Raw genomic sequence first — 23,130 nt, forward strand, 5'->3', positions numbered from 1 at the left:
CCAGGTGATGGTGTGGATCCACGGTGGTGGCTTTGTCATGGGCATGGCTTCCACGTATGACGGCTCTGCTCTGGCGGCCTTCGAGGACGTGGTGGTGGTCGTTATCCAGTACCGCCTGGGTTTGCTGGGCTTCTTCAGGTGAGACTGGGACTGGGCTCGGCAACGCAGGCTGATGGAGCCAGGATACTCCCATGACCCTCATCCCTGCCACCTCTCAGCACTGGAGACAAGCACGCAACTGGCAACTGGGGCTACCTGGATCAAGTGGCCGCACTACGCTGGGTCCAGCAGAATATCATCTACTTTGGAGGCGACCCTGACCATGTCACCATTTTTGGCGCGTCTGCGGGTGGCATGAGCGTGTCTTTGCATGTTGTGTCCCCCATGTCCAAAGGACTCTTCCACTGTGCCATCATGGAGAGTGGCGTGGCCCTGGTGCCCGGCTTCACCACCAACTCATCTGACGTGGTCTCCACAGTGAGTGCCCCCAACCGTGGGAAGCCCAGACCTGCTGTCCCATTTCTTACCTCTCAGCCTCCATTACTCTGTCTGTTAAATGGGGATAACAAGGACTCCCCTGCCATCAGAGGACCTTGGAAACAGCCACCTATGTGGGGATTGTTCAAGGGTCAGAATTCACAGACCTCTGTCAGTGCAGAGGCTGAGTACATTCTGTGGCCCACAAGACTGCTGCTGGGGGCCCCCATCATAGGCAGGACCATCTAGGCAGGTGGGATGGACCCCCTGGCAGAGTCCTCTGAGCATCAGGGAAGTTGGAACAATTTCAAAACTGTAGGAATCCATTCACAATACTCTGTGAGATTTGGGGTACACCTGCCTCCAACTGGGGCACTGGGCAAACCTCTCTCCCCTACCTGGAAGCATGAGCCAGCCGCTGCCTGGTCTCTTTACAGGTGGTGGCCAACCTGTCTGCCTGTGGCCAGGTTGACTCAGAGGCCCTGGTGGACTGCCTGCGGCACAAGAGTGAAGAGGAGATTCTGGCCATCAGCAAGGTTTGACTGATGGACATGGCTGTGGAGGGAAGGGTCCAGTAGGTGTGGGGCAGGCAAGCCTGGGTGCCCTTCATCCTCCCTGGGCAAGTTACTGTAGCTCCTCACCTTGGTGTCCTCACAGCCCTGGATGGGAAATCGAGGCCAGGCCATGCTGAGGCAGGTATAGGACCTGCTGGGGTGGGTGTGAGCCTTCTGGGACGAGCCAAGAAGGGGTGGAAGATGTCTGCGGCATCAGAAATTGTCTGCAACCTGACCTTGAGTGTCCCTTAGCCCTTCAGCATCATCCCTGGCCTGGTGGACGGGATCTTCCTGCCCAAGCACCCCCAAGAGCTGCTGGCCTCTGCCGACTTGCACCCTGTCCCCAGCATCATTGGTGTAAACAGCGATGAGTACAGTTGGATCCTCCCCTCGGTGAGGCCCACTCCCAAGCCTCCAGGTGTGGGGGAGCCCATCCAGGGGGAAGGCCTCGGGGCTTCGTAGCTCCAGGCGCATCCTATCTCCAACTCGACTCCCCCACCACCCAGTTCATGAACAATTCTGACGCCCAGAAGGAAATGGACAGAGAGACCATAAAGGATGACTTGCAGAAAATATCAAAAATGATGGTGAGGTTCCTGGGGACCTGCCCGCATGGGGAGGGGGCTCCTTTCCTCTCCCAAGGCACGGGAAACCCAGCCCCCAGATATCCTGTGCATGCAGCACCCCTCACCCAGAGCTTGGCCCCTTTCCCCGATTCCCTATCCCATCCCAGGATCCGTCTCCCGGTCCTGCCTCTGCTGCGTCCCGGCCCCGCCAGCCTGCCTAACCTGCCACTTCCTGATCCCCTGGCGCAGATGATGCCGCCTGAGTTTGGTGACCTGTTGATGGAGGAGTACATAGGGGACAGTGAGGACCCCCAGACCCTCCGAATCCAGTTCCATGAGATCCTGGGGGACTGCATCTTCGTGATCCCTGCACTCCAAGTAGCAAAGTTGCAGTGTGAGTACATCTGCACTAAGGCCAGACTGGCTAGGGGGCCACTGAGAGCTGCAGGTGCCAGATGAGGTCTACTGGTGTCCAAAACCTAGACCATGTCTATTTATTGGTGCACTTGATATCCTTCATCGTGGTAAATCCTCATGGCTAGTCTAAGAGACAGACATTTACTCCATTTTACGGAGGAGGAAACAGGTTCAGTGACCTTCAGTGACTTGCCTAAAACCATAGCCTAGGAAGTTCCAAGGCCACAATTTGAACCCAGGCCCTTCCCACTGCCCTTGCTCCAGCCTGGGGCTCCTCCACCCCATTGTCCAGATTCCAACCAGCTTTGGACTTAGCTATGTCATTACCATGGGTGATGCAAGAAAGCTCCAGGTGAGGGGCTGCCAGGTTACGGCCCATCTTCCGCACCTCCCCAGGTTCCTATGCCCCTGTCTACTTCTACGAGTTCCAGCATCAGCCGAGCTTCTTCAGGGATTTCAGGCCGAGCTATGTGAGGGCAGACCATGGAGATGAGGTTCACTTCATCTTCAGAAGTCCTTTCGGGAGCAGCCACAGTGAGTCTTCCTAGGTGGGGGTCTCTCAGAGGCTCCTCATTCCCAGGATGTGGGATGGGACATTGGCTAAGACCCTGAGTGAGGGTGATTGCCCTCACTGTACAGACGAGGAAACTGAGGCTCAGCGGGAGGAGGGGATCAGGTGTCCAAGACGTGACAGCTAGAAAGCTTGAGCTTGAATTGGAGTGTAGCATTCTTCAGACTGGAACCCGTGCTCCCTCCACCTCTCCCCACCCTGACCTTGGGTTTCTGGCATGGGTGCAGAGGGGGTGTTTGAAAGGCCTCTTTCTTTCTTCCTTCCTTCCTTCCTTCCTTCCTTCCTCCCTCCCTCCCTCCCTCCCTCTCTCTCTCTCTCTCTTTCTTCCTTTTTTTCTTTCCTTTCCTCCCTCCCTCCTTTCTTTCTTTCTTCCTTCCTTTCTCTCTTTCTTTCTTTCCTTCCCTTCCTTCCTTCCTTCCTTCCTTGCTTTCTTTCTTTTTCATATTTCTTTCTTTTTTTTTTTTTTTTTTTTTTTTGCAGTACGTGGGCCTCTCACTGTTGTGGCCTCTCCCGTTGCGGAGCATAGGCTCCGGACACGCAGGCTCAGCGGCCATGGCTCATGGGCCCAGCCGCTCCACAGCATGTGGGATCTTCCCAGACCAGGGCACGAACCCGTGTCCCCTGCATCGGCAGGCGGACTCCCAACCACTGCGCCACCAGGGAAGCCCCATATTTATGTCTTAAATGGCCTTCTGCTGTCAGAAGAAGGGAGCCTTCTGGGTCAGGGATGAGCCCAGTGTTGGGTCAGCCAGAGGCCGGGATGAATATATGGGGTTTGGGCAAGGAGAGGGCCTGGGGAGCGGGCAGAGAGCCAGGCCTTGGGATGGCAGGGAGGAGCCTGGGATGGGGTGAGGGGGAATGACCCACATGCCGGACTGGAGTTGCCCTGACCTGGACCCTTGTCCTCTTGCTCTGTAGTCCAACTCACTGAGGAGGAGGAGCTGCTGAGCAGGAAGATGATGAAGTATTGGGCCAACTTTGCTCGAAATGGGTGAGATGTCACACTCCTACTTTAACCTCCATGGTGGGGAGGGCAGGGCTTGAGCCCATCCTGGGCTCCCCTTGTCTGTGGTGACTTCATTAGCGGATGTGTCCTTAATTGCATGGCAGCCCCCTCCCCAGCTCCAGGACCCTCCTGGACAGAAAGGGGCCTTATGGGTGCTGGACACTCATTCTATCTTGGGGTGACCTGGATGGGGGGTGACAGTGCTGTTATCTGCAGAGCCTCCCTCTATCAGGAAGGGACAGAGGCCGCCCTGTCCCCTGCGGAGCTGACGCTCTGGTGGGAGGTAGTTTCTTTCCTCCTTCTGGAACCCCACCCCCATTCCCCAAGCTTGTTTGGCTGCCTTGCCTGACCCCAGTCACGGTGCTCTGTCTGGGCTGGGTAGGGCCCAGAGTGACCTTCACACTGCCCCACGGGAGGGCATGTCTACAGGAACCCCAACGGCGAGGGTCTGCCCCACTGGCCTGTGTTCAACCAGGAGGAGCAGTACATGCAGCTGAACACGCAGCCTGCAGTGGGCCGAGCCCTGAAGGCCCACAGGCTGCAGTTCTGGACGAAGATCCTACCCCAGAAGATACGGGAGCTAATGGAGGCCAAGGAGAAGCACACAGAACTGTAACTGCCTGCGTCTGGGGGGAGGGGGGTGGAGGGGTGGGCTTGAGTGTAGGTGGGGGTCTGCTGGATGTGCCCACACACACCCAGTGAGGAGCCAGTAGTTTTTTCCTTCATTCACATAGCCATTCATTCATTCATTCATTCGTCTACCCATCCATCCATCCAGCAAACATTGAAGAACCTACTGCATGATGTTCCCAAGCCTGCCATGGGTCCTCTCTTGTTAGACACAATCCATAAACCCTCCCAGGAAGCTGGATGAGCAAACCCCAATGGAAGTTTACCTTCCTCAACACCCCACTGGGCCCTGGGCCCTATCCTCCCTTCCTCACCTCCACTCCCACCCCACTCTCTTTCTCTTCTCCCTCTGAAGGAAGGTGCTTTGGGGCATGTCGCCCACACTTGGCTCTCAGCAAGGCCCCCATGCTTTCCATCTGTAAATGGCTAATAGGAAGCCTGGATACCAGGAGCCTGGGAGCTCTGAGATCTCAGCCCCACTGAGGCTCCCAACTACTAAGAATGTAAATGTCCCTGTCCCCACTCATTGTCCCCCTAGATTAAGTGTCGTCTATCATTGACATTTAAACAACCTACGCATTCACTTATCAGTGTCCCACGGAGGTAACTGACCCCATTTTTTGTAGGAACTCAGAGTGGGCTTGTCCATGGGTCCCTGGAGCCTGGACCAGCTGCCCACTGGCCAGGAGAAGCAGGCAGGTTCCTCAGTCACTGCCTCGGGAAGTTTGTCTTCATTCTCAGTGGTTCTGCAGACACTGTAGGGCCCAAGCTTTACATGACTGTAGCACATCCATGGAGATGTTTATCTGTGGGATGTTTCCTGGAAGTAGGATTGAGGGGTCAGAAGATCCAGGCATGTGTAGGGGAAGAGACTCTTGTTGGCTGGCTCCCAAGGGCCTCTTCATCCAGGGAGGTCTCCTCTTGCCTTTTAGAATTCCCCTTGCTACCCTGCCCCCCTCCCCCACCCCCTCTACTGAGCATGGCCCAACTCACCAATTCACTGTGGGTATCCACGTGATTAGTTTTCCTACTTATTTCATTGTTTTCCCCAAACTTTTATTCCCCCTGCACCATCTCCCGCCCACAAAAAAACCCTATCTTACATTTTCTCTCAACATGTAGAGGTACCAATTATGTTCACTCTGCCCGTTTGTGCCACCAAAGCACTTTCTCTCTATTATTAAGAAGCTGTATCCCTCTTCTCATAGATCCAGGACTCCCTATCTCTGACCCTCTGGGCACCAGGTTTCCCAGGAGGAAGGTCCCCCTTCTTTCTGCCCCACCATAGAGCCTCCTGAAGTTGGGCTTGAAGGCTGGAGATTCCTGCATTGCCAACTATGGCCACCAGATGGCAGGCTAGCATAACCTTAAGCTTGAGATGACCAACTCTGGAGCCGGAAGGAGCGTTCCTTCCGAAGAACACTGCCTGGTGCTAATGCTTCCCCGCCCCCCCTCCCCCCCCCCCCCCCGCATCCTGAAAGCATTTATTGAGCACCTATGGCATGCATGCCTCTGTTTTTCAGTACTGCATATGAACAGTATACTTCCCAAAAGTGGATTCCCAGAACTAGTTTTTAGGACTAGTTTTAGTTAATCTTATTTTTTTAACAGCTTTATTGTGGAATAATTTACATACAATCAAATTCACCCATTTTAGGTGTACAGTTTGATAAATTGGGATAAATGTATAAGACATACAACCATCACATACAACCACCATCACATCACATACAACCACCATCACATCAAGCAATGGATGCATCCATTGCTCAGAAAAGTTCCTTTAGGGACTTCCCTAGCGGTCCAGTTGTTAGGACTTCGCCTTCTGATGCGGGGGGTGTGGGTTCGATCCCTGGTGGGGGAGCTGGGATCCCACATGCCTCGTGGCCAAAAAAGCCAAAACGTAAAATAGAGGCAATATTGTAACAAATTCAATAAAGACTTTAAAAATGATCCACATCAAAAAAAAAATCTTAAAAAAAAAAAAAAGTTCCTTTATGCCACTTTGCACTGCCCTGACCCTGGTCCCTCACAACCACTAAATCGCTTTCTGTTGCTATAGTTTGCCTTTTCTAAAATGTCATAGAAATGAAATCATTCTTTTACCAGCTTCTGTCTCTTAGCATAATGTTTTTGAGATTCAACTAGTAGTTCTCTTTTCTTGCTGAATAGTATTCCATATACGACATGCCACATTTTATCCATTCATCCATTGATGGATATCTGAGTTATTTCTATTTTTTGGCTATTTTCAATAAAGTTGCTATGAACATTTTCAGATAAGTCCTTGTGTGGACGTATGCTTTCATTTTGTAAATAGTAAATAGCTAAGAGTGGAATCGCAGGGTCATGTGGAGAGTGTATGCTTAATTTTTAAAGAAGGTGCCAAACTGTCTTCCAAATTGACTGTTCCATTTCTGCACGCCCACCGGCCATATAGGTGGGGTCCAATTGCTCCAGACCCTTGCCAACACTTGGTCTTATCAGTCTTTTACATTTGATTAATTTAATGGGTATGTAGTGGCATCTCGTTGTGGTTGGTTACCTGCCTCTCTCTCTCTCCTTCTCAGTCTCCCTCTTTCTCATGAGGCCCTGAATGTACCTATGTGTCAAGGTTATGGGAGAGGGAACAGCCCCACCAGGGAGGCTTCCAAAGAGGATTCAGGAAGCTGCACTGGTTATTTCTGGCAGAAGTTTGATCCTCAGGCTCTCCAACTCGAGGTGCCAGCTGGAACCCCAGGAGAGGATCTGGCACCTAGTCCAGGCATGACCCTCACCCTGTCCCTCATTGAATCAGCACATCCAACTGTTGGAATCAGCAAATATTTGCCAGCGCCTCATAGTCTCCACCCATCCCCCACCTCCCACTCCCGGCCAGCCGTGTTCCTGACACTGAGGCCCAGAGGTAAGTCCTGCCCCGCCTTGGAGTGGGAGTCTCCCAAGCCAGCAGAGAGACAGACACCCTGAGAGACCCTGTCCTGACACAAGAACAGGCTCCCATTGGCTCTGGTTTCTCGCCTTGTGTTTTCACAATGTAACCTCACTTTAACCCTATGAGGTTGGTTCCTGTTATCATCACTGTTTTATGGATGACAAAACTAGGCCCAGAGCTGTGAAGTAACTTGTATTAGGTCACACAGCTGCCACTGGGCAGAGCCAGGATTTGAGTGCAGGAGGTCTGGCTCTTAAGTCACATCTTCCCTGCATTTGGAATGGGATTCGAGTTGTTAATAGCAGTCTTCCTGCCCCCTTTCCTCCATCATCCCTACCCCGGGTCTCAGGGCCACTGGAGGGTAGTGCCCTGCTTCTGCCCTGTCATTTGAGGGTCCTCCAAGAGAGCAGGCCTACCTGAGAGTCACCCCCAACATACACCCTGGGTATCCTCAGTCCTCGGGCCCCTTGGCAGAGCTGCTCAGGCCCAAGGTGCTGAGGCTCTATAGCGGCATCATCCAACCACTGTGGAAAAGAGCTTGTTTGTTTTTCAGAACATTAAACACAGAATTACCATATGACCAGCAATTCCATTCCTAACTATACAGTCAAGAGAAGTGAAAACATAGGACCACAGAGAAATGTATAAATAAATGTTTATAGCAGTATTATTCATAATAGTCAAAAGGTAGAAACAACCCAAATGCCCTTCAATGAATGAATGGATAAAAAAATTGTGGTGCAGCCACAGTGAAATATTATTCGGCCATGAAAAAGGAATGAAGTACTGATATGTGCTGCAACTTAGATGAACCTCAAAAACATGGTGCTAAGTGAAAGAAGCCAGACACAAAAGGTCACATATCGTATGACTGCTTTTATGTGATACATCCAGGATAGGTAAATCCATAGAGGCAGAGAGCAGATTAATGGTTATCAGGTCATCAGGGGATGGGGGTATTGGTGTGTGAGGTGAGGGGGGTAGGGGTGGGAATGGAGAGTGACTACTTAATGGGTACAGGGTGTATTGCTGGGGAAGTGAAAGAGTTTTGTAACTAGGGAGATGCGGTAGTTACACAAAATTGCAAACACACTAAATGCCCCTGAATTGTATACTTTATAATGGTTTATTGTATGTTATGTGAATTTCCATAAACTGTACATTTTTCAGCCAACTAGCTGTTTACTAAATATCCATGATGAAAGCTTTAGCCATGGAAAGTAACTCATATACCTTATGGAGACCTCTCCATTTCTTACATGTCGCCATTGGCGTAACACTTTCTGAAACTGCTCTGCCGATTTAAACTGCCACCAGCAAAGTCTACAGGTGTCTTGTTTTGTTTTGGAAGTACTGCACGGCTTGCAGGATCTTAGTTCCCCAGCCGGGGATCAAACCCATGCCCCTTGCAGTGGAAGCGCGGAGTCCTAACCACTGGACCGCCAGGGAAGTCCCTGGAGTCTACAAGTTTCATTGCAACTTTACCAGCATTTGCAGACCACAATTTTTAAATGTCAACTTTTTAAAAAAATATAAATTTATTTATTTTTGGCTGCGTTGGGTCTTCGTGGCTGTGTGCGGGCTTTCTCTAACTGCGGCGAGCAGGGGCCACTCTTAGTTGCGGTGTGCAGGCCTCTCAATGCAGTGGCCTCTCGTTGCGGAGCACGGGCTCCAGGCGCGGGGGGCTTCAGCACCCGCGGCTCGCGGACTCCAGAGTGCAGGCTCAACAGTTGTGGCGCACGGGCCCAGTTGCTCTGCGCAATGTGGGATCGTCCCGGACCAGGGATCGAACCCGTGTCCCCTGCATTGGCAGGCAGACTCTTAACCACTGCACCACCAGGGAAGCCCAAATCTCAACTTTTTTTTTTAAGGTAATTTACATACCATAACATTTACCCCTTTAAAGTGTACAGTTCAGTGGTTTTTAGTATATTCACAAAGTTGTGCAACCATCACCACTATCTTATTCCAGAACATTTGCATCAGCATCACCCAAAACAAGCCGGTGCCCATTAGCAGTCACTTCCCATCCCTCCCCGCACCACCCCCCCCCCAGCCCCTGATAATCGCGCATCTACTTTCTGTCAAATCTATGGATTTGCCTATTCTGGACATTTCATAGAATAGAATCACACAATACATGGGTTTTGGGTTTTTTATGGGGGGAGTTGTTTGGTTTTTAAATACTGTTTATTTACTTTGGCTGTGCCAGGTCTTAGTTGCGGCATGCGGGATCTTTTAGTTGCGGCATGCAAACTCTTAGTTGTGGCATGCATGTAGAATCTAGTTCCCCAAGCAGGGATGGAACTGGGCCCCCCTGCATTGGGGGCTCAGAGTCTTACCCACTGGACCACCAGGGAAATCCCAGTATATGGTTTTTTGTGTATGACTCCTTTCATCTAATATAATGTTTTCAAGGTTCATGTACGTTGTAACAGATATCAGTACTTCATTCCTTTCTGTGGCTGAATAGTCTACTGTATGGATATACCACATTTTGTTTATCCATCCATCAGTTGATAGGCAGTTGGGTTGTTTCCACATTTTTGGCTCTTATGGATTCCCCTACTAAGAACATTTATGTACCAGTTTTTGTGCAAACATATGACTTAATTTCTCTTGGTTATATACTTAGGAATGGAAACTCTGGGTCATACAGCAACTCTTTGTTTCATCATTTCAGGAACTGCTGAACTGTTTTCCAAAGTAGCTGCACCATTTTACGTTCCCACCAGCAGTGTGTGAGGATTTCAATCACTCCACATCCTTGCCGATGCTTGTTAATATCTTTTGTTTTGATTGTAGTCATCCCAGTGGGTGTGAAGTGGTATCTCATTGTGGTTTTGAGTTGCACTTCCCTAGTGACTAAAATAGTGAACATCTTTTCATGCACTTATTGGCCCTTTTTATATCTCCTTTGGAGAAATGTCTTCTGAAATCTTTTGACCATTTGGATTATTTGCCTTTTTATTGTTGAGTGGTAAAGATTTACGTATATTCTAGATACAAGTCTCTTATCCAATATATGATTTGCAACTATTTTTCCCATTCTGTGGGTTGTCTTTTCACTTTGCTGACAGTAACCTTTGCAACACAAAAATTCTTTATTTTGATGAGGTTTAATTTATTTTTTCTTTTGTTGCTTGGCCTTTTTGTGTCATATCTAAAAAATGATTGCTTAATCCAAGGTCATAAAGATTTACCTCTATGATTTCTTCTAAGAATTTTATAGTTTTAGCTGTTACATGAATGAATTACATTCATCTGAAGTTAATTTTTGTATATGGTATGAATTAGGGATTCTTTTGCATGTGGTTATCCAGCTGTCCCTGCATCTTTTGTTGAAAAAAACCTATTCTTTACTTATTGAACTGTCTTGGTGCCCTTACTGAAAATCAATTGGTCATGAATGAAGGAGCTTGTTTCTGGGCTTTCAGTTCTACTCTGTTAATTTTTATGTCTATCCTTATGCTACTACCACACTATCTTGATTACTGTAGTTTTGTAGTAAGTTTTGAAATTGGGAAGTGTGAATTCCCCAGCCTTGTTCTTCTTTTTCAGGGTTGCTGTATTATTTTGCCAGAGTTGCCATAACAAAGGACCACAGTCTGGGTGACTTAAACAAGAGAAGTTAATTGTCTCACAATCCTAGAGGCTACAAGTCTGAAATCAAGGTGTTAGCAGGGTTGGTTCCTTCTGAGTGCTGTGTGAGAGAGTCCATGCCTCTTTCCTAGTTTCTGGTAGCCTCACACATTCCTTGGCTTATAGATGGCATTCTCCCTCTGGCTTCACATTGTCTTCCCTCTGACCCGTCTGTCTCTGTGTCCAATTTCCCCCTTTTACAAGGACACCAGGCATATTAGACTAGGGCCCACCTCTGTAATCATCTTAATTTGACTAACGGCCTTATCTTTAAATAAGGTCACATTCTGAGGTACTGGGGGTTATGACTCCACGTATATTTTACGTGGAGACACATATCAATCCATAATAATTGTTTGGCTATTCTGGGTCCCTTGCATTTCCAAGTGAATTATGATCGGCTTGTTCATTTCTGGAAAAAAAAAAAAAAGCAGCTGAGATTCTCATAGGAATCACACTGAATGTATAGATCAGTTTGGGAAGTATTACCATTTTAACAATATTAAGTCTTCTAACCCATGAACATGGAACATCTTTCCATTTAGTTAGGTCTTCTTTAATTTCTCTCAATTATGTTTTCTAGTTTTTAATGTACAGTCTTGAACTTCCCTTATTAAATTTATTCCTAAGTATTCTATTCTTTTTGATGCTATTGTAAATGGAATGGTTTTCTTAATATCATCTTCAGATTGTTCATTGCTAGTGTATAGAAACACAATTGGTTTTTGGGTTTTTTTTGTTTGTTTTTTTTTGCGGTACGCGGGCATCTCACTGTTGTGGCCTCTCCCGCTGTAGAGCACAGGCTCCGGACGCGCAGGCTCAGAGGCCGTGGCTCACGGGCCCAGCCGCTCCGCGGCATGTGGGAGCTTCCCAGACTGGGGCACGAACCCATGTCCCCTGCATTGGCAGGCAGACCCTCAACCACTGCGCCACCAGGGAAGCCCTAGACTGCCCCTTAATGAGCACATACTCTCTGCCAGGAACTGTGTTGTGCTGAGCACTGGGACAGGCATTCATCTCCTTTGATCCTCATTACAACCCTGTGAAGTAGGGACTTTCATTATCCTTATTTTACAGATGAGGAAACTGAGGCTCCAGGTCTCATGATGGGTAAAGGGCAGAGGCAGAGCTTGAGCCAGTTGTCTGATCCCAGAGCTTCAGCTATTAAGATTGCATTGTCAGATGTGAAACCAGGTGGACCTGGGGTCAAATCCCAACCCTAGCTACTTGTCCACAGTTATCCTAACCCCTCTGAGCCCATTTCTTCACCTGTAAATGGGGATGATACATCCCACCCATGTGAGCTGTTTAAGAAGGATACTGGATGCTGCATTTGAAGAGTCTACCAAGGAGGTGGTATCCAGGAGGTGCTCAATCTATGTTCATTTCCCTTCTTTGAGACCCCCCAGAGCCCTCCTCATTCACACAACCTCATCACTGCTCTCTGGAGCCATGGGGAGTGCCCATGATTTGTTCTCTCACTAACTTCCTGGTTAACTTCAACTGAGCACGTGCTCCAGGCCAGAATGCTGTGCTTCACATAGGCTGCCAAACAACCTTCCAGGGAGGAGCTACCTTTCAGAGAGGCTCAGCAACCTGTCTGAGGTTACACAGCCAAGCAGTGATTGCAGAGCTAGCATTTTACTCCAGATCTGACCTTATCCCTCCCAGACACCATCTAGAACCCCCAAGGGCAGCAAGTGGCTAGCTCCTGGCACATAAGCCCTGGGACATGAGGCAGGCCAGGCAGGAGGGTGTGGAGCCTCTTGGGAGGGTCTGCTGTGGCTGTGGGACCTGAGCAGGCCTCTTGCCCCAGGATGTGCCCGCTGAGGTGATGCCACCATTATAGATGAATACCTACACAGCAGCTCAGATGGACAAGCCAAATGAGAAGCCTTCCAGGAATTGATAAGCAACGTTGTCATGAACATTGAATTTTTCCAGAAACCTCCAAGGTAAGCCTATCCCTGTCTACCTGTCCCACCTTTCCCACCTGGGCCCAGGAGCTGAGTTATCACAAGTGACATGGTGCCACGCTCCACTGCTACCCCCACTCTCCACTTCATCTCAGGGATGCAGTGTCACAGCAATGAGGCGACTCTGGCAGGGCACTCTGCAGAGGAGAAAACCAAGGCACAGAGAGGTGCAGTGACTTGCCAAAGGTCACCCAGCAGGACTTATCACCAATTCTCAGGGATTCAATTGACTCATGAGTGATTTCTTCTGCTTTCAGCCCTTCTCCTGGGAGAAAAGTCTTGCTTCCTCCAGACCTCATGGCTAATCTCTAACACAGTCCTAGAACAGCTCCAGGTTCCTGTCTTTGTGACCTCCGGCAGATACCTAACCCTTCTGTGCCTCAGTCTCCTTGTTTGTAAAATGGCAATAATAATACATAATGAGCGAATCCATAGGTTTTTATGAGGATAACATGAACAGTGACACATAAAGTACATGGAATGGTGCTCAACACCTAGCAAGCGCTCAGTAAAGGCTTGCTGTTCATCATTTTGTCATCATCATTATTATTACTTGTATTGGTGTTATGATGAGCCTGGCTTACCAAAGATAGGACCTGATCAGGCTGTGGGTATCTACTTCTCATCCAGCCATCTCTCCACAGATTCTGGGGTCTCCATCTTTTTCTATGAGTTCCAGCATCGACCCAGTTCTTTTGCGAAGATCAAGCCGGCCTGGGTGCGGGCTGATCATGGGGCTGAGAAGACCTTCATCTTCGGGGGTCCTTTCCTCATGGATGAGAGCTCCATGCTGGGTGAGGATGAACAGACACAAGATCCTTAGGCTGCCGGCTCCACCAGGGTAGGGCGGGGCATGCAGGAACAGAGGTCTCAGGTCATCAGAGGGGACCCTTGAGTCTCCTCCAGGACCCACGTGACCTTGATCCAGGTCTGTCCCTCTCATAACCTTTCCAGAAGCCACAGGGGAGGAGCAGGAGCTGAGCCTCACCATGATGGCCCAGTGGACCCACTTCTCCTGGACAGGGTGAGTAAGCAAAGAGGCATGCCTGGCTTTCGGCCTAGACTACTCAGATCTGCCTCCCAGGGAGCAATACAGGAGACCTTTGTCTTCATTCATTCCTCCCAGCCAGGGATCCCAATGGCAAGGGGCTGCCTCCTTGGCCCCCATTCAACTGTCCAGCGCAATACCTGGAAATCAGCCTGGTGCCACGGGTCAGCCAGAAGCTAAGGAAGGCCCGACAGCAGTTCTGGGCAGAGACACTTCCCACCAAGATCGGGCAGTGGCAGCAGAAGCAGAAGGGCAGGAAGGCCCAGGGGGAGCTCGGAGGCAGGTCCTGGGTCTTCTGGGCTGGGGGCCAACCCGAGGGGTGGCCACGTCCCAACAAAGCAGCCTCCTTTACCCCTGCTGAGAGACTTTAACCCAAACCAGGCTGATGGGTGGTCATGTCCCTTAAAGCATCAGCCCCTCCATGACTCCTTTGACATATCACCTACTTCCCATCTACGGGGCCTTTGCCCAAACTTCTCCTTCTTCCCACTTGCTTCATGGCGAGGTCCAGCTCATACCTCAAGCTCCCCAGAGGACCCTCCTCCTCTAGGAAGTCTTCCCTGTCTTCTCTGGTCCTGGCCCTATCTGTGTCCATTACAGCATAGCCCACTCTAAGCTAGCATTGTCAGTGTCAGTGTTTCTGTCCTCCTCTGAGAAGCTCTCTGAGTGAGGAAATCAGCCTGACCCCACTCTGCATCTCCCATAGTAGGATCAGTCAGGACTTGGAATCAGAGGATGCTTGGTGAGTGAGTGAAAGACTGAGAAAGTGTGAGAACGGTGACTGCTGGACTTGAACCCAGGCCCTTTAGGCACCACAGCTCCGCTTAGTTCTGCACAGGTGTTGTCCTCCCTGACCAGAAGAGTGGGCGGACTCCGACGGCAGAGACCTGGAGTCAGAGGAGTCCTGAGGCATAAGGGGATCCAGCCGAGAACAGATCTCAGGCCCCACAGGCCTCTGACTAGGGCTGAGGGAAGTCCCTTTGTCCGTGCTGCCCAGTCTTGGCCCTTGTACAAGGCAGAGCAGAGTCCAGCAGGGCCAGAGCCCTTACCCTTGGATGTGAGATGCAAGCTTCCCAGCGCCAGCACCTCACCCCTTTATGGCCTGCCTGGGCTCTTTCCTCCCGCTCCAGCTAGGGAAGATCACCTTCTGGGCTGCTTGGCACAGGTCGCGGAGCACCCACCGGGACACAGGAGAACAGGTTGGGGGAGGCATCTGGACTAGTGCATCAGTCACGCTGTTGTCACGAGGTAGACGAGGTCTACCCACTCAGGCTACAACAGGTAAAAAGCAGCCAGAGGTTTTTGAGTAGGGGGGCACACATTTCTTTTTTTGAGGATCAATGCACCGTTCCCTTGAAAAATCTGGATTTTAATACATATCACAATGACTTCCCCTGCCCCCGCTGAATCCCATCCTGCCCACTCTGGTCCCACACGTACCCTTCCTCAGTCTGACTAAGTTCCTGCCTGCTGACGGTTACATGAAAAACACTTGCAGGTGAGACCAGTTGTGTTTGGGGAAAGTTTATTTGGGGCAGAAAAGAGAGTCATAAACCAGAGGGGTTCTGAGTCGTGCCATTCCTCTGCTCAAAAGCTCCCTGTCACCCCCGGGGCAAGTTCAAGTTCTTTATACCGGCCTTGAAGGCCTCCTATTCTTCTCCCCTCTTTCCACCAGGAAACTTGCCCCCACAAGCTGATAAGAGAGCCTGACAGGTTAAACAGGCCCCATTCACAGTGTGTCACCGGGGACGCAAAGGGCTATAGGCGTGAGGAGGCATAGACCGGCTGTGACTTGGGACAGGGGAGGGGGGACATCTAAACTGAGACCCGAAGGACAAGCAGAAGTTGCACAGGCCAGAAGAGTAGGCTCAAGGGATGGGAACAAAGAGGAAGAGTGTTCCTGGTAGAGGGAACGGCAGGAACAAAGGCCTGGAGGTTGAGATGTGCTGAGAAAACACAGTTCTGTACATCTGGAGAGGCCAGCAAAGACCAGACTGTGAGGGCCCTTGTGGGCTGGACTGGTAACCCGGGGATGACATGAACAGGTTGGAGGTTGTGGGTGAGAGCGCGGACAGGGAGAGCAGGGAGGGGGTCAGTGGGGGCTTCCGGGTAGGTGGAAGGCACTGGTGGGCTCTAGATTTAGAAGCGACAGGCAGACCTGGTATCCAAGGGGACACAAAGGTGGGAGAAGGAAGACTTCCCGGGGCTGCGTGGAGGCGGGCAGGACTGGGCTGGGAATCAAGGGCTCGGTTTTGACCATGCGGGATGTACACACAGGCCTCTTCCTGCGGGCTTGAGGGTGCAGCACACCTGGCAGCCACGGGGAGGCAGGGGTTGTTGGGCAGGGGACGTCACCAGCTTTGGTGTCACCATTGCCAAAGGGCTCTGAGGGGTTGGGCAAGCCTGCCGGTGAGGCCTCAGACCCTGTCTCACTGCCAACTTTCCCTGCCTCTCCTCCTCCTCCCCCCAGCTTCTAGGATTTTCTCCTCACGGGGAGGGAGGGGAATGGCCTGGCACGGCCCCAGTGGCTTGGGGGAGTGCTCAGACAAGGGGTGCTCCTGGAATTCCAGTCTTCTTGCCTCTCTATTCTCCTTTCCCTGGGCCACTACTCACGGAACTCCCCCCCCTTGCCGGCCAGGGCATCCTCCATCCACCGATGGCCCTGCCCCAGGACCCAGCAGCCACAGAGCTGAGGGGAGCAAGCCAGGGGCACCCACAAACTCAAACGGAACAGACCCTGCAGGGCAGGGACTGGTAGACCCAGGGAGCCTCTCCGTGGCAGGGTGACAGGAAGGGTCCTGTGAGCACTGTGAGTGTGTGAGCACCAGGGGGTACTGCAGGATCAGATGTGCACACCTGGACCCAGCCACCAGGCAAGGGACTGGTAGATGCTCCCAGTAGACACAGGCAAGCATGTACATACCCAGCGCCAGGCATAGATACTCACACACAGAGGGACAGGCCAACAGCTCAGCCTCTCCTGGGGGCAGCAGGGCAGGGACATTTAGACGTCTGGGAGGATGGGTGGTAGAGAGCTGGGAGTGTGGACATTTATATTTACATTTTTATAAAATGTATCTTATAATTTACATAATTTTATATGTTTATAATTGTATATTTATATTCTTTATAAAATTAATATTATATAAAATTCGTATTATATTAGTATATATATATTAGTGTATGTGTATGTATGTGTGTGTGTGTGTGTGTGTGTGTAAAACCATCATGTAACCACCAACCAGATCAAGATCTAGAACATTTCCAGCACCCGACATGCCCCTTCCCAGTCAATACCCTCAAAGTAACCACTGTTCTGACCTCTATCATAAATTAAGTTTTGCCCATATTAATGCATTTTAAAAAATGTTTTTTTTGGCCACATCACGCAGCATGCATGATCTTAGTTCCCCGACCAGGGATCGAACCTGTGCCCCCTGCAGTGGAAGCGGAGTTTTAACTGCTGGACCACCAGGGAAGTCCCTGCATTAAAAATTTTTTTAACTTGAGAGAAACTTCGCTAAAACCACTTTTAGCATTTTGGCACATTTTCTCTTAGTTTTTTTATTGCGTATTTGTATATAGCTGTGATATTAGCATGCATACAATTTTGTACTCTGCTTTTATTCACTTAAAATCATACCATAAACAGTTTATAACTTAAGTTTATAGTTACATTTATGTTGCCTGGTCCCCAGATACAAATAATGCTTCCCGTACTCACGATAGCATATATGACTATGGTTCATAAAAGTCTTTCTTTTAATGCGTTTCTGACTATTTTCATAAGGGTGGGACCCCTTATGAAAATAGTCAGAAAACTATGTGAACATTTTATGGCTCTTATACATTTTGCCAAATTATTTTCCTGCAGTGGTGTATCAATTTATCCTACACTAACAGTATATGTGAATGTCCTTTTCATTGTATCTTTGCCACAATTGGGTGCCACCATTTGTAATTTATTAGTGGGAATTGTGACTCCTGGTTTTAATTAACATTTTATGACTACTAAAAATGTGGAATATTGTTTTCATAAGTGCTTACATATTGCCTCTGGATAGCAGAGCTGGGATGGAGACCACTCCACCTCAGCTCCTGTTCAGGGGTGTAGAGCACTCTGTCACGTGCTTAGGTGCCCCCAGTGGCTGGGGTGAGGACAGTAAAACACTACTGTTGGGCTTCCCTGGTGGCGCAGTGGTTGAGAGTCCGCCTGCCGATGCAGGGGACGTGGGTTCGTGCCCCGGTCCGGGAAGATCCCATGTGCCGCGGAGCGGCTGGGCCCGTGAGCCGTGGCTGCTGAGCCTGTGCATCCGGAGCCCGTGCTCCGCAATGGGAGAGGCCACAACAGTAAGAGGCCCACGTACCACAAAAACAAAAAACAAAAAACACTACTCTTTAGAGCAGAACTCTGATGTGAGCCATTCTGTGTCACTTTGGGCAAGTTATATAACCCTTTGAACTTCCATCCACGTTTGTGTAGTGGGAACATAGTAACAGTTACCTTATAAATGTTTTAGGAGGATGAGGTAAAAATGGTACATAAGTGTTTGGCACAGCACCAAGCTATAATCAAGGCTCAGTCAATCACAGTCGTTGGCTATTCAATAAGTGGACCCAGAATTCAGGGCAAATCTGGGTAATATGATAGACCTTGGCCTCCTGGCTCTGTCCTGTGAGACCTCAGGCTGGTCACTGATCATCTCTGGGCCTCCAAGCCTCACCCCACTCCTCCCAGGGCAAATGAGAAGCCTATGTGAGAGGACCATGTGAAAGGGCTTTGTAAATTGCAAAGGGCTACATACACAGAGGAGATTTGAGATGGCCCCATGCTGCCACTGACCTGCCTCCATGCCTGGAGGGCCACCATTACAGCCAATTCTTTGTGCCTGGATATTGCTTATGTAAGACCAGGAGAGACCTGGGGATGTGGGCAGAGAGGTATTTTTGGCCACCTGCAGCTGGGGTGTGAGGGCGTGTTCACACCACACCAATACCAAATGCTGTTCCAAACAGCAGTTGCATCCAAGTCTCCTAGAGAGGGTTGTAAATCTAATTTCCTGATGCAACCTGAGAGTCCCTTTCAGAGGGTGTACCTAAGAATCTGAATTTCCCAATAATTCCCCCAGGTGATTCTCATGCACAATCAAGTTCAATAAAATTTGGATCAGATTTGCCTTCTGTCACTTTGCAGAGTGAGCCTCCAGGGGACCAGGGCACAGAAAAATGCAGGGTTTTTTTTTTTTTTTTTTTTTGCCATGTGGCTTGTGAGATCTTAGTTCCCTGACCAGGGATTGAACCCGGGCCCTCGGCAGTGAGAGTGCAGAGTCCTAACCACTGGACCACCAATGAATTCCCAAAAAAATCGGTTTTGATAAATGGGGTGGAGGAGAAAGAAAGGACAGGGGTGCTTCAGGAAGGGGCAACAAATGTGAGGTCTCAGTGACCCTCGGCAACAGGAGCGAGGCAGGGTGAGGGCGTAGAACAAGAGGTGTCCATTGGCAGAGTCTAAATTCAACTTGGTATAGTTTGTATCCATTGCAAGAGCTAGCTATGGTGTAGGTATGCTTGTAGTGTACAGATGTGAATGTATGCTACATATGGATACATTGTAACCTATATATAACTATACTTAATATGCATGTGGGCACACATTTTTTAAAGATTAATTAATTAATTAATTTTTAACTTTATTTTTGGCTGTGTTGGGTCTTCATTGCTGCGCACGGGCTTTCTCTAGTTGCGGTGAGTGGGGGCTACCCTTCGTTGAGGTGCACAGGCTTCCCATTGTCGTGATTTCTCTTGTTGTGGAGCATGGGCTCTAGGCGCTCGGGCTTCAGTGGTTGTGGAGCCAGGCACGCTCCACGGCATGTGGGATCTTCCCGGGCCAGGGCTCGAACCCATGTCTCTTGCATTGGCAGACGGATTCTTAACCACTGCGCCACCAGGGAAGCCCTGGGCATGCATTTAACTCTTGTGTTCCCCCATGTTTTTTTTTTTTGTAAATGAGCTGTGTTCATATATACCCATGTGTGTATAAATTTGCGTGTACATGTAACTATTAATGTGAGTGTGGATATATGTATGAGAATGCATATATGTGTGTGATTTCTTCCCAGAAAAACGCCAGGCAGATGTTAGCAACAAGAAAGATATAGTCATACCAATATCAGACAAACAAATCAAAATAAATGACACATTTATTGACATTAAATGACCAACCGAAAAGTATTCATATAACAGACATGAACTTTTATGCATCTACCAACATAACTTTGAAATCTTAAATCAAATAACGATAGAGAAAAATACTAAGAGGAACACAGAAAAAGAAGACAAATACACAATTGTGAAAAGCTTCAAGCTGGTGCTGGTGCCTGTGGCAGATGGGCCAAGGTGTTTTCGGTGTCCAGGGTGACTCTTCTTCTCTCTTCCTAGGTGCCTTGCATACCAAGGAGCCTCTAGTGGTTACCAAATATGGGACCCTCCAAGAAAACAGGTACACGTGGGGAAGACACCCATCAATGCCTTCCTAGGAGTTCCCTTCTACAGACCTCCTGTGGGTGCCTGCAGGTTCACTGCCCCAGAACCCCCAGAGCCCTGGGAAGGAATCAGAGATGCTACCACCTATGCCCCAGTGTAAGAGCCAGAGGACTGTCAGCTGGGATGTGGGCAGACCCTGAGGAAGGCGGTGAACCTATGCCTGCCTCTGGGCCGGGGTTTGAACAACCCACTGAAAAGAGTGCTCTGTGTGGCCACAGGCAGTCCTGGCAACCATTCTGGGCCTCAGTTTCCAGACCTATATAATGAAGTGGCTGGTCCAGATGGTGTTTAAGGCACTGATAATGCTGTTCTTGATTCTCTCATGGGAGAGCTCCAGGCAAGGAGGAGGTGCATACTGACTGTGCCCACACACACACACACACACACACACACACACACACACACACACACACACACACACACACACACACACACACGGAGTGAACCCTGAGCTCTTCCCTCTTCCTTGGTGCTTGAACCTAAGAACAAGCCCACGTGGCACCACCAGCCCTTCCCTGCAGAAGGAGGCCAAAATGGGGAGGGCATGGGCTCAGTTTCAGTTTTAATGTCCCAGGGTCTCAGTGCAACCTCTAGCTGGGCTCAAGCCCTGAATCACATGAGCATGTTGGGACAATGGCTGCCCTTTGACGCACTGGGCTTGGCAGTTTACCAAGAACAAGTGTATTTACTGTTTACATAGACCATTGAGTAACCCACTGTCCAGAACATTCTGTGGTGAACATTAACAATGTTCAGCATCAGTTGGATAAAGTATTGGCTTTAGAAAAATGTCTACTGTGAGAACCTGGGTGTCAGGTGATATAGAAAACTACAACTACCACACTGGATGTCTAGTTGTTAAAAACACGGTGTCCACTGTTATTTTTTTTTTTAATTTTTATTTTTTGCGGTACGCGGGCCTCTCACTGTTGCGGCCTCTCCCGTTGCGGAGCACAGGCTCCAGACGCGCAGGCTCAGCGGCCATGGCTCACGGGCCCAGCCGCTCCGCGGCATGTGGGATCTTCCCGGACCGGGGCACGAACCCACGTCCCCTGCATCGGCAGGCGGACTCTCAACCACTGTGCCACCAGGGAAGCCCAAAAACACGGTGTCCACTGTTAGAACATGATTGACTGTTACTAGAACACTGGCATGTTGGTTGTTAAAACACTGGCCATCACTGAGAGAAACCAAGGTATTCTGAACATTGTGTGACTGTTATTTGGAACTCCATGGATCAGGTGACAGAACATGGAATAACCATTGATAGAACCCTGAGGATCAGGGGTTTAGAGATTGGGGTGTCCCTTGCATAGAAGTCTGGGTGTCAGTTGTTGGAACATGGGCTATGAGCTGTCAGACATTGGCTGTTTGGAACACAGAGTGTTAGATGTAAGAATGTGTGGATGGCTTAGAACAGACTGTGGGGTGGCAATTAAGTGGGGAACAGGGAGAGAGGAAGCTGTTACAGAGATGGTGGCTTCCACCAGCGTAGTTACAGTGGAGGTGGTGGGAGTGGTCAGGCTCCAGATTTATTTTGAAGGTAAAATTGACAGGATTTGCTAGAGAATTGGATGTGAGCCACGAGGGAAGAAGAATAATCAAGGATAATAACTAGTTTCAGGGCAGAGCAGCAAGGGGAATAGAGGTACAATTTACTGAAATGGAGAAGGCTAGATCAAGAGCAGGTTTGGGCAAAACAAGAGTTCATTTGGGGGCGTGTTAAGTTTGACATGTCTAATAGATATCCATGTAGAGATGTGGGGTAGGTAGTCTGGATAAATGGAGCTGGAAGGAGACTGGTCATCAGCAGGTTAACAGTGTGAAGCCCTAGGCCTGAAGGACAGCAGCTCAGGAAAGAATAATCAGCATGAAAAGAGAAATGAGGGTTGAGGCCTGGGGCGCTCTCCAGCTTAGGCCAGGAAGAAGAGGAGGTGTGAGGTGGCAGAAAAATCAGGAGAGTGGGATTACAGAAGCCCAGAGAAGGAAAGCTGTTCAAGAAGGAGAGTGTGGTCAACCATGTAGAGGGGCTACCAGGGCAAGTAAGATGATGAGAGAGATTTAGCAAGATGGAAGTCACTGGTGACCTGGACGAAAATGGCTTTGGTGGCGGGTTGGGGACAGCTGCCTCAAATGCTTATAACCCCTGTTCTAGGCTGTAAGAGGCCTGGCTTTCCTGCTGGGATGCTGCATGTGATTTATTGGACAGCATCCTAACGACATTAGCTGCTGCCGAGAGGTCAAGCAAGGAAGGCCGAAGACAATCTGTAGAGACAGAGACAAGCTGCCTGCTCGTGACCTTGGAGAGGCTGGTGGGGGCGGAGGGAAGGACAACTTGTTGAAACATTTGGCCTTGAGGGGAAGAGAGAGATAGCATAGTTGTTGGAGAAGGCGGCTGGTAGAGGATAGGTTTGGACCAAGGTATGTTGAAGTGCTGTTGGGAAGACTGAAAGGGAGCAGGTGATGCTCTAGGGTTAGGGAGGTGGGAGTGGATTACACCTATGTTCACACACACATACACACACTGAAGACAGGCTGGGACAAGAGAAAGGAACAGAGGAATAGGTAGACAGGGATTCCTGCATTCAGTCAAATGGGCCCAGCCCCAGCTGTTATAAGAATAGCCACCCTCAGGGCTGGGCCAGCAGGGAGAAAAGGCAAGGTGGACCAATATCCTAAGCTCCATAAGTATACCAGATGTCCACACAGTGCAAGGCACAGGGCCAAGTGCCAGGAATCAGATGAATACACCTACATCCCTGCCCTTT

General features: G+C 49.6%; 1 protein-coding gene across 6 annotated transcripts in view; it reads left to right on the top strand.

Moving 5' to 3' along the window:
* Positions 1 to 23,130, top strand: part of LOC132510058 (cocaine esterase-like) — a 45,770-nt gene that overhangs the window by 7,884 nt on the left and 14,756 nt on the right. For 5 of the 6 annotated variants that reach the window (XM_060131772.1, XM_060131773.1, XM_060131774.1 and 2 more), the window contains exons 4-17: positions 5 to 138; positions 219 to 477; positions 915 to 1,013; positions 1,284 to 1,424; positions 1,538 to 1,618; positions 1,847 to 1,991; positions 2,411 to 2,548; positions 3,504 to 3,576; positions 4,021 to 4,203; positions 6,792 to 7,126; positions 10,715 to 12,750; positions 13,416 to 13,612; positions 13,726 to 15,317; positions 20,258 to 20,318. In XM_060131772.1, the coding sequence (XP_059987755.1) occupies positions 5 to 138; positions 219 to 477; positions 915 to 1,013; positions 1,284 to 1,424; positions 1,538 to 1,618; positions 1,847 to 1,991; positions 2,411 to 2,548; positions 3,504 to 3,576; positions 4,021 to 4,203; positions 6,792 to 7,126; positions 10,715 to 10,788 (1,662 nt within the window). In that variant the 3' untranslated portion in view covers positions 10,789 to 12,750; positions 13,416 to 13,612; positions 13,726 to 15,317; positions 20,258 to 20,318. Of the gene's footprint in view, positions 1 to 4; positions 139 to 218; positions 478 to 914; positions 1,014 to 1,283; positions 1,425 to 1,537; positions 1,619 to 1,846; positions 1,992 to 2,410; positions 2,549 to 3,503; positions 3,577 to 4,020; positions 4,229 to 6,791; positions 7,127 to 10,714; positions 12,751 to 13,415; positions 13,613 to 13,725; positions 15,318 to 20,257; positions 20,319 to 23,130 lie in introns of those variants that run through there. The other variant, XM_060131775.1, reaches the window with a different exon arrangement.

Source organism: Lagenorhynchus albirostris, chromosome 19, assembly GCF_949774975.1.
Source record: "Lagenorhynchus albirostris chromosome 19, mLagAlb1.1, whole genome shotgun sequence".
NCBI lineage: Eukaryota > Metazoa > Chordata > Mammalia > Artiodactyla > Delphinidae > Lagenorhynchus > Lagenorhynchus albirostris.